General features: G+C 35.6%; 1 protein-coding gene across 3 annotated transcripts in view; it reads right to left on the bottom strand.

The window, feature by feature from the left end:
• The window catches only part of JMJD1C (jumonji domain containing 1C), a 229,995-nt gene that overhangs the window by 168,019 nt on the left and 44,087 nt on the right, over positions 1-17,889 (bottom strand). For 2 of the 3 annotated variants that reach the window (XM_069461114.1, XM_069461115.1), the window contains exon 2: positions 4,107-4,271. In XM_069461114.1, the coding sequence (XP_069317215.1) occupies positions 4,107-4,271 (165 nt within the window). Of the gene's footprint in view, positions 1-4,106; positions 4,275-17,889 lie in introns of those variants that run through there. The other variant, XM_069461118.1, reaches the window with a different exon arrangement.

The raw sequence follows: 17,889 nt of genomic DNA, 5'->3' as shown, positions 1-17,889 counted from the left end.
AAGAATATGTAATCAACACATAAAAGTCAGTTCTGTTTCCATATGCTAATAATGAACTGCCTGAATATGAAATTAACCAAAAAATTCCATTTTCAACAGCATCAAAAAGAATAAATTACTCAGGAATTAACTTAACCAAGGAGGTGAAAGACTTATATACTGAAACTACAAAACACAGTTGAATGAAATTAACAGAAACATAAGCAAACGGAAAGACATTCCATAATCAAGGATTGGAAGACTTAACATTAAGATGACTACTACCCAAAGCCATCTATAGATTCAGTGCAATCCCTATCAAAATCCAAATGAGGCTAGGCATGGTAGCTCACACCTGTAGCTACAGTCCTTTGGGAGGCTGAGGCAGAAGGATCCCTTTCTTGAGCCCAAGAGTTGGAGGTGAGCTACCAACACACCACTGCACTCTAGCCGGGTGACAGAGGAAGACTCTGTCTCTTAAAAAAAAAAAAAAAAATCCAAGTGAACTTTTCTTGAAGAAATAGAAAGATCCCTCCCCTAAAGTTCACATGAAATCTCAAGGGACTATGAACAGCCAAAACTATTTTGAAAAAGAACAAATTTGAAGGAAAAACACTTCTTAATTTTACAATTTACTACCAAGCAACAGTAATCTACACAGTGTGGTACTCTCATAAGAACAGAAATACAGACCAATGGAATGGAATAGAGAGCTCAGAAACAAACCCTCAGATATATAGCCAAACGATTTTCTACAATGGCGCCAAGACCATTAGTGGGGACACAAAGGCAGTCTTTTTAACAAATGGTGCTGAGAAAAGTGAATATCCACCTGTATAGAAATGGAGTTGGACCCTTACCCTCACAGTATACAAAAATGAACTCAATGACAACAAATACATAGGCAACAAAAGAAAATATAGATGAGTTGGACTTCATCAAAATTAATAACTTTTAGCTGGGCGTGGTGGCTTATGCCTGTAATCCCAGCACTGTGAGAGGTAGAGGTGGGAGGATTGCTTGAGGCCAGGAGTTTCAGACCAGCCTGGGTTACACAACGAGACCCCATCTCCACCAAAAAAAAAAAAAATTTAAAACTTTTATGCATCAAAGGATATTATCAACAGTGTAAAAAGGTAACTTGTAAAATGAGACAAAATATTTGCAAATCACATATCTGATAAAGGATTAATATCCAGAATATACAGAGAAATTCTAAAACTCAACAATTAAAAAACCCCATTCAAAAATGGGCAATGAAGATGAATACATATTTCTCAAAAGAAGATATACATATGGCCAATAGCACATAAGATGCTCAACATCACACTAATTATTAGAGAAATATGAATCAAAACCATAATGAGATACCATTTCTCACCTACTAGGATGGCTAATACCTAAAAAACAGACAAATGTTGGCAAGCATGTTGAGAAACTGGAACCCTTGTACTCTGTAGTGAAAATGCATAATGGTCCAGCCACTTTGGAAAACAGTACGGTAGTGTCTCAAAAAGTTAAAAACAGATTACACGATCCAGTAAGTCCACTTCTGGGTATATACCAAAGAGAACTGAAAGCAGAGGTTTGAACAGGCATTTGTAGATCCATGTTCACAGCAGCATTATTCACAACAGCCAAAAGATGGAATAACACCAGTATCCATCGTAGATAAATGAACAAAATGTGCCATACAAATGCAACGAAATATTATTCAGCTATAAAAAGGAAGGATATTCTGCTACACAGTATAACATACATAAACCTTGAACACAGTATGCTAAGTGAAATGAGCCAATTACTGAAGGACAGATATTGTATGATTCCATTTCTATGAGGGACTTAGAGACAGAAAGTAGAATGGTGGTTACCAGGGAGAGAAGGGAATGGGAAATTGCTATTAAATGGGTCCAGAGTTTCAGTTTTGCAAGATGGTAAAAGTTCTGTGGATGGGTGGTGGTGATGGTCATTCAACAACGTGAATGTACTTAATATCATTGAACTATGCACTTTTAAAAAATGGTTAAAATGGCAAATTTTGTTAAGTGTATTTTACCACCATTAAAAATGTTTTTTTAAATACTATGACCAAAAAAAAAAGAAAGAAATCAGAGCAACATATTTTATAACTAAATATGTCAAAGAATCATGCTGGGCTACCCCTTGGTGATGGGGCTTAAATGAATATGATTTTCTACTTTATACTACTCAGTATTTTCTAAATTTTTTCATAACGTGAATGTTTTTTCTATTAAATTAAAAATAGAAGTTTGGTGATTTTTTAAGTAGTCTTAATTTTGAGGCTAAAAGGTTTTCAACAGAAAAAATTTTCTAAAATTATGACAAAAATTATTAAATAGTATTTCCAAACAGAATCTCCAAATTCTTTCTAAAATCAGTCATGTATGAATATAAATGCACCTCTATCTTAATTGCTTCTCAGGAAGTGCAATGATTTTCTAAAGTTCTTTTTAGTGTTAACTATGATACTGACATATACTTTTTGGCATTATTAATGCTACTTCTTCCTTCATACAAAATTCACATATATGTCAAAATTACAAGTTTTAACTGATTTTTAGGCTAACATCTATAAAATAAAAGAGCATGCTAGTCATGGATTAAAAGATTTTATGTTAACAATTCAACATATTCATTTAACAAATATTTAAAAAAATCTATTATGGATAAAATTACCTTTATTATTTTGTTTTTTTTTTTTTTTGAGACAGAGTCTCACTCTGTTGCCCGGGCTAGAGTGAGTGCCGTGGCGTCAGCCTAGCTCACAGCAACCTCAAACTCCTGGGCTTAAGCGATCCTACTGCCTCAGCCTCCCGAGTAGCTGGGACTACAGGCATGAGCCACCATGCCCGGCTAATTTTTTTGTATATATATATTTTAGTTGTCCATATAATTTCTTTCTATTTTTTAGTAGAGACGGGGGTCTCACTCTTGCTCAGGCTGGTCTCGAACTCCTGACCTCGAGCTATCCACCCGCCTTGGCCTCCCAGAGTGCTAGGATTACAGGCATGAGCCACCGCGCCCGGCCTATTATTTTGTTATTCAAAGTTTCCTATCACAACTACAGGTCACAAATATCATTTGTATCTTTCAATATTATAAATAATTGCTTTTAAAAATGCCACTGATTCCATTCACTTCATTCCCTCTCTCCCTGTTTGTCTTTTTAACTATACATCTCCTCAGACTTTTTAAAAAGGAATAATCAGAGAAATAGATATATTAGATTGTTATTCTATATATAGAAAAGCATTAAAGGGTTAACTAAATAAAATAGAGAACTTATATGCATTACAATTATCAGCAAATGGAAACTACCCTTGTAAGTAATTAGTTTACATTTTATAAAAATTAAAGTACTTAACCCCAACACACTAGTTGTATCAACCACCTGAAATAATGATTCAATGACTTTAAAAATACTTCTTTGATGTTAATATGAAAAGAAAAAATTTAAAAATATTGCATATCTGTTACACGTTAAGCATTCTGTGAGAAAACAGGGATGACAATAATTAAACAAATGTGGCTGTTTTCTTCCTAACAGAATTTAATAACCTTGTTTACTTAGTATGTTTCTTTTATAAAATTCTTCAAACTATAGGATAATTTGTTCAAATCTATTTTTTTAAATAGAACATTTCCTGATATGAAGTAATTTTACCCATTACCTGAATATATAATTATACATTGAACATTTGCTATCACCCACAATGGATTCACTAATTAACAAACCAAGAAAAATTGTGTGCTATTAAATGCTTTATACAAAGTATGTTCTATATTTCATGTAAAAAAGTTTTGTATAACAAAGTTGTTCCACGTTGTACACAATTATCTCTCAGCAGCCTTTAATCCAATTTATGTTTCTACTTAACTTGATAGAATAAATTATTTGTGGACTAAATATACTGGAATAATACTAACAAAGAGACTCAAAGTTGTTTAACAAAATGAAAGCAGTGCTTTGAAACTTCTGCCAGATACTTCATAGACTATTCAGAAATATTAATTTATAATCAGTAAGATAAATCTACTGATTATATTCTTGCTTTTTTTTAATACAAACAAATGAAAATGCTTAATAAAACAGGAACAGATCTTACCAATGCAGGCCACTGAATCTGTTTGCTCTTTGATCCCTGAGTCTGGCTAGGGTCATTCCTTCTGGCCCAGATTAAGTGGTATTCCACCAAGAAAGTTGAAAAATCTTCATAAACTTTAACCCACTCTCGTTTATCCCATTCAAGATCATCAAATTCCACATACACCTTTGAAAATGAAAACAAAAAATTCCATAAGCAAAGCAGAACAGAGATATTTCCCTTTTTTAGTGATACATAATAATTGTACGTATTTATGGGTTACATGTGATACTTTAATACAAAAATCTACCATGTGATCCAGCAATCCCACTGCTGGGTACATATCCAAAGGAAAGGAAATCAGTATATCAAAGAGATATCTGCACACCAATGTTTATTGTAGTACTATTCACAACAGCCAAGACATGGAATCAACCTGTGTCCATTAATAGATGAATGGATAGAGAAAATGTAGTATATACACAATGGAATACTATTCAGCCATAAAAAGAATGAAATCTTGTCATCTGCAGCAACATGGATGGAACTGGAGGTCATTATGTTAAATAAGCTAGGCAGAGAAAAACAAATATAGCATGTTCTCACTCATATTTGGGAACTAAAAAGGGAGATCTCATGAAGGTAGAGTTGAATGATGGTTATCAGACACTGGGAAGAGAGGAGGGGGAAGATGAAGAGAGGTTGGTTAATGGGTATAGTAATATTTCAAAATACATGCCATGAAGTTGAATTTTAAAAAGACATTAACAAATTCATTATTTAACTTAGTATTTCTCTTTTTTTTTTTTTTTTTTTGAGACAGAGTCTCACTCTGTTGCCCCGGCTAGAGTGAGTGCCGTGGCGTCAGCCTAGCTCACAGCAACCTCAAACTCCTGGGCTCAAGCGATCCTCCTGTCTCAGCCTCCCGAGTAGCTGGGACTACAGGCATGCACCACCATGCCCGGCTAATTTTTTCTATATATATTTTTAGCTGTCCATATAATTTCTTTCTATTTTTAGTAGAGGTGGGGTCTCGCTCTTGCTCAGGCTGGTCTCGAACTCCTGAGCTCAAACAATCCGCCCACCTCGGCCTCCCAGAGTGCTAGGATTACAGGCGTGAGCCACCGCGCCCGGCCAAGTATTTCTCTTAAAAGCATTATTTCACTAACTTCTCTTAACCAAATTATAACCCTTACTTATTACTATGACAAGGAGATAAACCATAAATGTTTAAGAAAAGCAATTTACAGAGTATTGGTTGGTACAGATTGGTCCATATCTCCTAAATATACACTAAAGAACTATGTCTATAGTACTGATTCTAGAAGCAGAGGCTGGAAAATGTTTTTAAAGAGTAAATAGTTAATAATTCAGGTTTTCCAAACCATGTGGTCTCTGTCATATCTACTTACTTCTGTCTCTGTAACGTTAAAGCAGCCACAGACAATATGTAAACAACTGAGCTTGACTTTGTTCTAAGAAAACATTATTTACAAAGGAAGTGAGTGGTACTAGAATGGTTCAACATCTGAAAATCAATGTAATACACATTAACAGACTAAAGGAAAACATCATCTTTAATGATGCAGAAAAAGCGTCTCACAAAATTATTATGATAAAAAAACACTCAACAAACTATGAAAAAAAAGAAAACTACCTCAATATAATAAAGGTCATATATGAAAACTCCACAGCTAACATCACACTCAATGGTGAAAAACTGAAAGTGTTTCCTCTAAGATAGGAACAAGACAAGGATGTTATAATTTGGAATACTGAAGCTGGCTTTTATACTCATAGGTCATTGAATCATTCAACCCTTCCTCTCTCCACTTTCATCCTTTCTCAATCATTCTCTAAAATTATCTCTGCATAGACCTGTCTTCCCAACTCTATTATGAGTTATGCTGGAGGCAGTCTTATTCTTACTTTTTGTCCTAATTCTGCCACACATATTCTGCTCCCTTATACCTGAAGAGATTCCACTGCCATTTACTTAAACCCTGCTTGTTCTTCTTGCCCAGTTCAAGTTTTTCCATGATGTTTATGCCCCTCACTTCAACTCAAACTTAGCTTTGAACTCCTCCAGCAGTTATTAATATTTTTCATACAGCTTATACTGTATTAGTATGTAATAAAATACTGCCCTATATTTTAAAATATGAGAATATTTTTAAATTATGCATGTAAACTCACTGAAGGTAGAGCTGTTCTTTTATACATTTTTACTGCCACGTACAGTGCTGCACACATACAAAGCGTTTAATAAGTATTAAATATCCCCTGACTCTTGCAATAATGGATTGTTAAACATGAAAGCAAATTGGTAAAAGGTAAGTTTGACTTGGTGGTGTTTGTACTGCTGTCCATTAGGAAGCTAGCTAGTTACATGTGTTTATCTGTTAGAATGAGCAAAGATAGGAATGAAGTGGTCAAGAAGTTAACATCTGTTCCTACTTAACAGGGAAGGAAACCAAGTCAAGGTTGGCTTCTTCTAATAAAACCCACCCTTAAGGGGTATAGTTGAGGTCCATCTGGTGTCATACAAAGATTTTAAACTATACCAATTTCTCTACTACTTGAAATCTTATAAGATTATCATCTTAATTACTAAATTGTGGTATAAGGGCTTTTTGGAAACCCTAGAAAATTGGAGCAGGAATTCTCCGGAAAACCTGAACACTAACTTTGCTTTCCTCTCAGGGACCATAATATGGTCTTGTTGACAAAATATTTCAGTCAAGAACTTAAAGGGCCCATGGTTTGTTGACATTTACCCACCCTGAAGGATATAACTCAATGTAAATTCTTCCAAATGGGAAGTCCTAGATATAAAATTAAAGATTTTGGCATGAAGTGAGATTTCTAAACCCACAGCTTATACTGCATACAGTGTCATTCGTAGTTTTAAGATACTGCTAGGGACCCTGGGGACAAAAAGAAATTGTAATATTCTGTTTCTTTTCCTTTGCTGTGCAGCCAACTCACTTTCAGATATCAGATTCTCAAGAACAGTGAAGGGTATGGACTTTAATTATATACAGACACGCACACATATGCACACATACACACACACACACACACACACACACACACAAGCTAGCCTATTACTGTTTCATGGATTCTGGCAGAAGAGATATCGGACTCCTGGGACTTTATTACTTAGAGCAAAAGCAGCAACCAGAGTATCATCATGATGCTTGTGCCAGCTCCTCATGACCCCCAAGACCCATGAGAAGGATGCAAAGGGCCCAGAATGGACAACTGAGCACACAGTGAGTCGTGTCACAGAGAGGAACACTGACCCTGGTAGGGAAGGGGGAGAGTGGAATTCACCAATTAGTAAGTGGGAAAATGCCCACTCTTTGTCTCAGGGAGGTTATTACTTCATCCTCCACAGTTGGCTGCTCACTGCACACCCAACTCTAAAAAATGGCCCTAGTTAAGAGTGGTCAGGTTCTTTCACTCTTAGCACATCCAGCAAGAACGTGCAGAGACTCTCAGTGGCCACCATGGAATGCCTAAACCAACAAAGATAAGATTTTGTATCCAGCCTAAGTGAATGAATAACTAATTTAGCCTTACCACATATGGGTCTATACATGGGATGTGGGATGTCGGGGGGAGTAATTTCTTTTCACCAGGCTGCAAACCTAGATAAAAGACTGCCAGTTTATACTCAGTTATATAATTATACAGTACCTTATATTAACTCCCTCATTCACCTGTGTTGGGTGTCTAAAAAACTAAATCAGTAAAGTTTTTGAATACCCAGTACTGTGCAAAACATATCACAAGTACAAATATATGACTAACTTGCAAAAAAAACAAAAAAGAGGGGGACGTTTTGAATATAGTTACCGTATTTATTATTTAATCACTGTGCTCATAATTATATAGAAAAAAGAAAAAGAACATTCATCGGTAAACATTTTTATTAACTAAATATCAGTGCTAATCATTATGAACACTGGGAGTTCAGAAAAAAAGATTATACACACACACACGTGTATGTATGTATATTTAACATCCATGGGTACTGACCTGATTACTATTAAGAATGAAGGTGATACAAGAAAAAGGCCAGGCGAAATAATTGATAAAAAGTAATTATTTCATAGTGAACATGTATGTGGTAAACACTTTTTTAGCCCAAGATATTACAGCTGGTCTCTAGGTAATTTAATACATGTCTTCTACCAACAGATGTCAACATGCATAAATTCTCAGTTTCATACATGTAGGCATTGAAAGAAGAGCTATCAGACTGTCAGAGAAATCACTTGCAAGAAAAAAAGAAATATTTAATATAAGCAACAGTTATGCAATTCAAATTCTGCTATATTGCACATTCTAACCCTTCAAACACAATTATTGCTTATACAGAGAATGCTTCTTTTTCTCCAACATGGGTTTAATCACTTCAAAGTGGCAAATGGATTCTACTTACTTGGTTTGGAGACCTGTATTCAACTTAGATATCAAAATAAGAATATTACAGTTAAGAAATATTTTAGTATAAATTATAATTCAAATTCTACCAATTTATTATTTTAGGACCTCTAAATAAACTACAATCTTTATAATGTTATAGTTGTGGGAACAAATGTTTTCACATTTACTTAGACATATGCAGCAAAAATGCTAGCTATGTATGAGTCAACTAATGTAACCATCTGAAAAATGTTTCAGAATAGTATTATGGAGAATACTACCAATATACCTCGGAGATATTTCAGGTTCAGTTCCAGACCATCACAATGTAAGGAGTATCCCAATAAAGTAAGTCACATAAATTTTTTGGCTTCCTAGTGCATATAAAATTATACTTACACTATACTGTAGTCTATTAAGTGTGCAATAGCATTTTATCTAAAAAACAATGTAGATACATTAATTAAATATATGTTATTGCTAAAAAAATGGTTAAGGATCATCTAAATATTCAACAAGTTGACCTTTTTGCTGGTGGAGGGCCTTGCCTCAATGCTGATGGCTGCTGACTCTTAGGGTGGTGGTTCCTGGAAGTGGGGTGGCTTATAATAATTTCTTATAATAAGGTAACAGTGAAGTTTGCTATACTGATTCACTCTTCATGAAAGATTTCTCAGTAGCATGTGATACTCAGTAGCATGTTGTTTGATGGAATTTTATCCACAGTAGAGCTTCTCTCAAAATTGGAGTCAATCGTCTCAAACACTGCCACTGATTTTTAAACAATGTTTATGTAATATCCTAAATCCTTTGCTGTCATTTCAATAATGTTCACAGCATCTTCACCAAGAATAAGTTCTATCTCAAGAAACCATTATCTTTGTTCATTCTTAAGAAGCAATCCCTCATCCTTCAAGTCTGCTCATGAGATTGCAGCAATTTTAGTCACATCTTCAGGCTCCACCTCTAATTCTAGTTCTCTTGCTATTTCCACCACATTTGCAGTTACTTCTCCCACTGAAGTCTTGAATCCTTCAAATGTTGATATTTTTACCTCCTTCCATTAATCACAAATATTCTTTTTTTTTTTTTTTTTTTGAGACAGAGTCTCGCTCTGTCACTGGGACTAGAGTGCCATGGTGTTAGCCTAGCTCACTACAACCTCCAACTCTTGGGCTCAAGTGATCCTCTTGCCTCAGCCTCCCAAGTAGCTGGAACTACAGGCGCGCACCACAGTGTCCAGCTATTTTCTATTTTTAGTAGAGACAGGGTCTCACTCTTGCTCAGGCTGGTCTCGAACTTCTGACCTCAAGCAATCTGCCCGCCTGAGCCTCCCAGAGTGCTAGGATTACAGGTGTCAGCTACTGCACCCGGCCCACAAATATTCTTAATGGCATCTACAATGGTGAATCCTTTCTAGAATTTACTTTGCCCAGATCCATTGGAGTAGTCACTGTCTATGGCCGCTACAGCCTTACGAAATGTTTTTCTTAAATAGTAAGCCTTGAAAGTCAAAATTAGTACTTGATCCATGAGCTGCAGAATGGAAGTTGTGGCAATCAAGAAAACAACATTAACCTCCTTAGATGTCTCCGTCAGAGTTCTTGGATGATCAGGTGCATTGTCCAATAAGCAGTAATATTTTAAAAGCAATCTTTTTTTCTGAGCAATAGGTATCAACAGTGAGCTTAAAATATTCAATAAACCACGCTGTAACCAGATGTGCTGTCACCCAGGCATTGCAGTTCCATTTATAGAGCAGATAGAGTAGATGTGACATATAATAATTCTTAAAGGCTCTCGGATTTTTTGTAATGGTAAATGAGCACTGGCTTCAACTTAAAGTTATCAGCTGCATTAGCCCCTAACAAGAGTCAGTCTGTCCTTTTACGCTTTGAAGCCAGGTAGTGACTTCTCCTATCTACTATAGAAGTCCTAGATGTTATCTTCTCCCAGTGTAAGGCTGTTTCATGAACATTGAAAATCTGTTGTTTAGTGTAGCCACCTTCACCTATGAGCTTAGCTAGATATTCTAGATCAGCAGCCCCCAATCTTTTTGGCACCAGGGACCAGTTTCACGGAGGACAATTTTTCCACAGACAGGTGGGGTAGGCAGAGCTCAGGTGGTAATCCGAGTGATGGGGAGCGGCTGTAAATATACAGGAAGCTTCACTTGCTTGTCCCCCACTCACCTCCTGCGGCTACCAGTTCCTAACTTTCATGGAAGACAATTTTTCCACGGACCAGGGTCGGGGGGTGGAGCTCTGAGGCCTCAGTCCCAATCCTCGGCCCAGGGGTTGGGGACCGTAGTTCTAGAAAACTTGCTGCAACTTCTACATCAGCACTTGCTGCTTCGCCTTGCACTTTTATGTTATGTTTAAGGCTTCTTTCCTTAAAACCCTCATGAACCAACCTCTGCTAACTTCAAACTTTTCTTCTGCAGGTCCCTCACTTCTCTTAGCTTTTACAGAACAGAAGAGAGTTAGGGTCTTGCTGTGCATTTGGCTTAAGAGAATGTTGTGGCTGGTCTGATCTTCTATCTAGACTACTAAAACTTTTCAAGACCCTGTCCTCCCCCCAAAAAAATAAAAATAAAAACACCCCAAAAAACAACAAAAAACCAAAACTTTCTCCATATTGGCAATAAGGCTGTTTCCCTTTCTTACCAACTGTGTTTTCACTGGAGTAGTACATTTAATATCCTTCAAGAACTTTTCCTTTGCATTCACAATTTGTCTGTTTGGCCCAAGAGGCCTAGCTTTTGGCCTGTCTTAGCTTTTGATCTTTCTCAGTTTTCAATATGCCTTCCTCACTAAGTTTACTTATTTTTAGCTTTTCATTTTAAAAGTGAGAGATGTTCAACTCTACTTTTCATTTGGACACTTAGAGGCCATGGTAGGGTTATTAGGTAGCCTAATTTCAATACTGTTGTGTCTCAGGGAATAGGGACACTGGAGGACAGGGAATGACCAGTTGGTGGAGCAAACAGAACACACACACTATTTATGGATTAAGTTTGCTGTCTTGTATATGCAAACGACTCCTGACACTCCAAAACAATTACAATAGTAACGTCAAAGATCACTGGATCATAGATAACCATAATAGAAATACTAAAAACAGTTTGAAATATTGCAATAATGCGACACAGAGACATGAAGCGAGCACTTGTTGGAAAAATGGCACCCATAGACTTGCTCACTACAAGGTTGCCACAAACGCTCAATTTGTAAAAAAACAAATTCACTTTATTGCAAAGCACAATAAAGTGATGTGCAATAAAACAGAGAATAACCCTGTCTAGCCCAGATTCTGCTTTAAACAGAAGCATTTTAAGATAATAAAAAATAGAAAACAAAGCAGAAATCGAACAAAAATGTTTAGGGTATGTATGATAAGAAGTACAAAACACTGATGAAAGAAACTGAAATTTCCAAATAAACAAACAGATGTACCATGTTCATAAAATGGCAAGATTCACTACTTTAAAGAAATAAATTCTCCCTCAAATTGGCTTATAGATTCAACGCAATTCCAATCAAATCCCAACAGGATTTTTTGCATACTCTAAAATTTACATGTAGAGGGAAAAGGAAATAGATAGCCAAAACAATTTTGAAAAAAAATAAAGGGTTGCACAACTCACACTACCTGATTTAAAGACTCAGTAATGAAGCTACATCCCCTTACATCCATATTCACACCCCATATACCCTCAGTATGAAGCACCATACATACACACACACACCCCTATAACAAGTAGAGAGCAGGGTTAAGTTCCTTTTTAACCACAGCATCTGTGTGTATGAATAACCATCTCATCTTCACAAGGAAGCAGACTGAAGGCCAAAATCTTCCATAAAGATTTTGACTGCCTGACACAAAGATAAGTAAGCAATCCAAATCCCCAAGTGCTAGTAGCTATTAAAGCTATTAAAATTTATCCTTTATACTTGCCATAAAACCCAGGAATTCTATTCCCGGGTATCTACCAAGGAGGTATGTCCACAAAAAGATATGTACCTACATGTCCAGAAAAGCACTATTCATAACTGTCAAAAAAGTAGAACTGATGAATGAACAAAACATGGTATTGTCATACAATGCAGTACTACTCAGCAGTCAAAAGAAATGAAATGGTGATTTATAAAACAACATGAATCTCAAAAAAAATACACTATGCTAAGAAAAAGAAGGCAAACAAAAAAGACTACAGATTGCATGATTCTGCTTATTTTAAATTCTAGAAAAGGTAAAACTATTTTGACAGAAAACAGATCCAGGTTCAGAAGTGGGGACTTATGGCAAAGAGCTATGAGGAAACATTTTAGGGAGATGGAAATATTCTAAGGCTGGTGTGGTTATATGACATAATAAATTTCCCAAAGTTGTTAAATTATACACTTAAAATAGGTGAATTTTATTGTGTAAAATTTATATTTCAATAAAGTTAAGAAATTAATGTGCAGTCAGAAAAATATTAATAATTTAGGCTGAACTCTTTTTAAATATTTAACCATTTTCCTCAGTCATCAAAGTAATGAAGCTTCAAGGCAAACCCTACAAAAAACATGACTGGAAATTGTATTATTGACCTTTTGATTAGAGAGAGAAGCTGATTCATTATTTAACAATTCATTTCCCATTGTTTTACTATTAGTGGAAATGTCATAAATGTATATTACATTTAATTAGAAATATAATAAGATTTTTAAAATACATTATTTCGTTGTTTTTTCACTATAACCTTATGATAAAAAAAAAGATGCTGTCATTTTACCATGTAAGAAAACTGGAATTATAGAGGCTAAATTCCAAAGGTTCTGCACATAAATTTTTTTTTTAACATACTCCCCAGGAAAGTATACATACTAAAATTTTGGAGTAAGACTGAAAACAGGAATATAAATGAGGATGTCTTCTATACATACCTCATATTGATATTATTTTCAGAAAGGAGGCTTAATATCAGCCTGTATCAATGGTTTAATTTTAAAAACTGCCTATCCACTGAGCTATTTTTTAGCTATAGGTTCTCTCCACCCACTTGTCCCCATTCAAAAATTTCCTGCTTGTTCCTTTTTTAGGCAAAATAAAAAATTCTTTTGTTGCATTAACTCCTATTGCCCAGACTGAAATATAGCAGCACTAATTAAAAGTATCTCTGAAAATAACACCAATATAAAAAGAGTTCCAATTCTAGCAAAAGATTATGAATGAAACACACTTTTCTTGGCTGTCCTCGAACATTAATTCTGCCTTATAATATTTTATTTTATTTTTTAGAGGTGGGGGTCTCTCTCCATTGCCCAGGCTGGAGTGCAGTGGTGTGATCACAGCTCACTGTAGCCTCAAACTCATGGGGTCAAGACATCCTCTTGCCTCAGCCTCCTGAGTAGGTGGGACTACAGGAATACATTCCCACACTCAGCTCTGTAACATTTTAAAACATAACTCCTGAAATTCTACCACAATGATCTCTGGAATAATATAGCAAAAATCCACCATATCCTCAGTCTCTTTTCTGAATTTGTAGCTTTTGCCATTTTGTCTTACTCATCCCTATGGATACTGTTTGTGCTGGCAGCCTTTCAATTTATGACTGTTTTCCATCTCCCTTGTATTACTATGCTTGGAGTTAAACAGAGTCCTATTTACTCCTCATTGCAGCCACAGACCTTTCTCCCTCCCTCATTACCCATCTTACCTCAAACACTCAGCTCCAAAGGTTACACTTTCTCCACAACCTCAATTTTAAACAATTCACTCTTGGAAGATCACTGCCTATGTTTCCAGCTAACTCTCATATTATGCCTTTACCAATTTCTCAACCCAAACCAGGACCTACAAACTTTTCACTGTTCTATAATTCTATGACAAAATATATAAATCTAGAAAAGCAATTTGCAAAAATGCTTATGCAAATTATCTGAGTGGTATACTGATTTTTCTTTGTTTTCCTAAACTTACCAAGAGTAAACATGAATACCACTTTTTAAATAACACTAAACTTTTTAAAATACTACATTAGTTCAAGGACTAAATTAAAACAAAAAGGTAATGATAGAAAGTACCTTTAGACAAGTATTCTTATCTTTCCCTTCATCTGAATTACTATTCCTTTAAACCATTTTTCTAGTTGCACTGACTAAACATATTGAAAGAAGAATGTCTTCAATTACCATAAAATATAAAGCTGAGAGTGGGAGAGGTATGAGAAGGATGTTATGAGAGTCTGTGAAAACTAAAAGATAAAAAAAATCAGCCAAGTCAACATTTATCAGAATGTAGGCAATAAAACAAATATCATATTGTCTTTAAAACAAAAAGTGTGGCATGACTATTATTTCCCTGAAACAGTCTTGACCGCTTCATGAATTTTCTCATTTAATTATTAGGATATCCTACAGGTTATGTACTGTTGACATTATTTTAGAAATGAAGAAGTAGGCTTAGAAGATTAAATAACTTGTCTTAACAATGTCATATAAATACAACACAGCAAAACTAGAATTTGTACACAATTGATCTCTTTTAATGTATGGTGTTACATAACAGAAAAAAAATTTTGTAAAGCCATGATAACAACTGCACTGAAGGTATAATTTTCATAAAATCTAGATGTATATATTTTTTTCAGGCTTGGAAAATTGCTGGTAATAAGGAATACAAATATTTTTATGAGACTGGAGATATTATACAAATATATTTCTTTATCTTAGGAAAATATACCATTGTTGCTAAAACAATTTTCCTATTTTTTCCTAACCTCAAGATTTCAATAAATAAAACATATTAAAGAGCTTGTCTGAAGGTGATTTAGAAAGTTTCTCATAGAGAATAACTTCCTATATATTTATAAGATATCTAAACCTATTTTATTAATGAAGAGACATCAGAAGTATGCTTCAGTGTTAAGAAAGAACGAGCCACTTGCAGTGGCTCATGTCTGTAATCCCAGCCCTTTGGGAGGCCAAGGTGAGGATAGCTTGATCCCAGGAGTTTGAGGTTACAATGAGTTATGATCATGCCACTGAACTCCAGGTGGGCAAAAACGCAAGACCCTCTCTTCAAAACAAACAAACAAAAATGCTATACAACCTGAGAACCATAAGTCATAATTATATTAGTCTATAAAGTAAAAGCTCTGATCAAAGTTACTAAAACTTTTCATTTAATATGCTTTTTAAGAAGATTTTTATGTAAAAAACTTCTCAACTAATGGACATTTCACTTGACAGTCTTCTAAATTCAGTGCACCTTTTTTTTTTTTTGAGACAGAGTCTCACTCTGTTGCCCGGGCTAGAGTGAGTGCCGGGGCGTCAGTCTAGCTCACAGCAACCTCAAACTCCTGGGCTTAAGCGATCCTACTGCCTCAGCCTCCCAAGTAGCTGGGACTACAGGCATGCGCCACCATGCCTGGCTAATTTTTTGTATATATATATTTTAGTTGTCCATATAATTTCTTTCTATTTTTAGTAGAGATGGGGTCTCACTCTTGCTCAGGCTGGTCTCAAACTCCTGCCCTCGAGCAATCCACCCGCCTCGGCCTCCCAGAGTGCTAGGATTACAGGCGTGAGCCACCGCACCCGGCCTCAGTGCACCTTTTAAAGAACTGAAAAATATGCTAGTCCTAACAGGTAGGTTTCATTTCACTGAATGCTGTGATTTTTAAAGCAATTTTGAATATTGTAGCACATTAACATTTTTATTAGATGAAACCTTTTTATTCTTTTCCCCCCTTTTTAAAATAATTTACTTTATACCTATTATACTACACAGCATGTGTCAAACATTGGCATGTAAATCTCTAATAAGAAAAAGCAGGCTGGGCGCGGTGGCTCACACCTGTAATCCTAGCACTATGGGAGGCTGAGGCAGGAGGATTACTTGAGGTCAGGAGTTTGAGACCAGCCTAAGCAAGAGTGAGATCCCATCTCTACTGAAAATACAAAAAAAATTAGCCAGGCAACTAAAAATGGAAAAAAAAAAAAAAAAAAAAAAAATTAGCCGGGCCTAGTGGTGTGCACCTGTAGTCCCAGCTAATTGGGAGGCTGAGGCAGGAGGATTGCTTGAGCCCAGGAGTTTGAAGTTGCTGTGAGCTAGGCTGACACCATAACACTCTACCCAGGGTGACAGAGTGAGATTCTGTCTCAAAACAAAAAAACAAAATTAAATACAAAGATAAAATTCTGAGAATAAGAAGTACAGTAAGAATTACATCACATACAAAGGAGTGCCAATATAACTATCAGTAGATTTCTAAGCAGAAATCCTCAAGTATAGACGAGTGGGATGATACACTTAAAAGTGCCAGGTAGCCGAGGGGTTGGGGGAGAGACACCAAACCTGACAACCAAAAATACTTTATTAAGCAATACTGTCTTTCACAAACAAATGAGGAAACTTTCCCAGAAAAATAAAACTTAGGGGACTTCATCATCCCTAGACCTATGGTACAGAAATTGCTAAAGGAAGTTCTTTAAATTGAAAGAAAAAGCCACTAATCAAGAACATGAAACATATGAAAACACAAAACTCAATGATGTAAGTAAAACAGAACCATATTCTGAATAATTCAGGACTGTAATGACGATGTGTAAGGAAATTTCATCCCTAGTGAGAGTTAAAAGACAAAATTATTAATAATAACTATAGCTAAAACAAATTGTCAAGGGACACACATTTCAAAATGATGTAGATTTTGACATCAAAAACATAGAATGTGGGAGGGGGAGTAAAAGTATAGATTTGTGGTATGCAATCAAAGTTAATCTGTTATCAGATTGAAATACACTGCTATAAGATGTTCTGTGTAAGCCTCAGAGTAACCACAAAGCAAAAATCTTCAGTAGAAGCACAAAACAAAAACAGAACGGATTCAAAGCATACCACTACCGAAAACCACAAAGACAGCAAGAGAAGAAGAAACAAAGCATCTAACACAACAACCAAAAAACAAATAACAAAATGACAGTAGTTAAGTCCTTACCTATTAATTATTACCATGAATATAAATGGATTAAATTCTCCAATAAAAAAATGTGGAGTGACTGAATTGATAAAGCCAGAAGGTCTAAGGCCACACCAGCCTGAAGGCGCCCAATCTCGTCTGATCTGGGAAGCTAAGCAGGGTCGGGCCCGGTCAGGACTTGGATAAAGCCAGAAGACCCAACTATATGCCACCTACAAGAGACTCAGCTCACTTTTATGCACACACATAGATTCAAAGTAAAGGAATGGAAAAAAGATATTCTACATAAATGGAAACCAAAAGGCAGCATACCAATAGTTATCAGATAAAACAGACTTTAAGTTAAAAAATGTAAAAAATAAATAAATAAATAAAAAGACAGTGATATTATATAAT

Source organism: Eulemur rufifrons, chromosome 28, assembly GCF_041146395.1.
Source record: "Eulemur rufifrons isolate Redbay chromosome 28, OSU_ERuf_1, whole genome shotgun sequence".
NCBI lineage: Eukaryota > Metazoa > Chordata > Mammalia > Primates > Lemuridae > Eulemur > Eulemur rufifrons.
The sequence above is the reverse complement of the archived record's forward strand: the minus strand, read 5'-3'. Positions and strand labels throughout refer to the sequence as shown.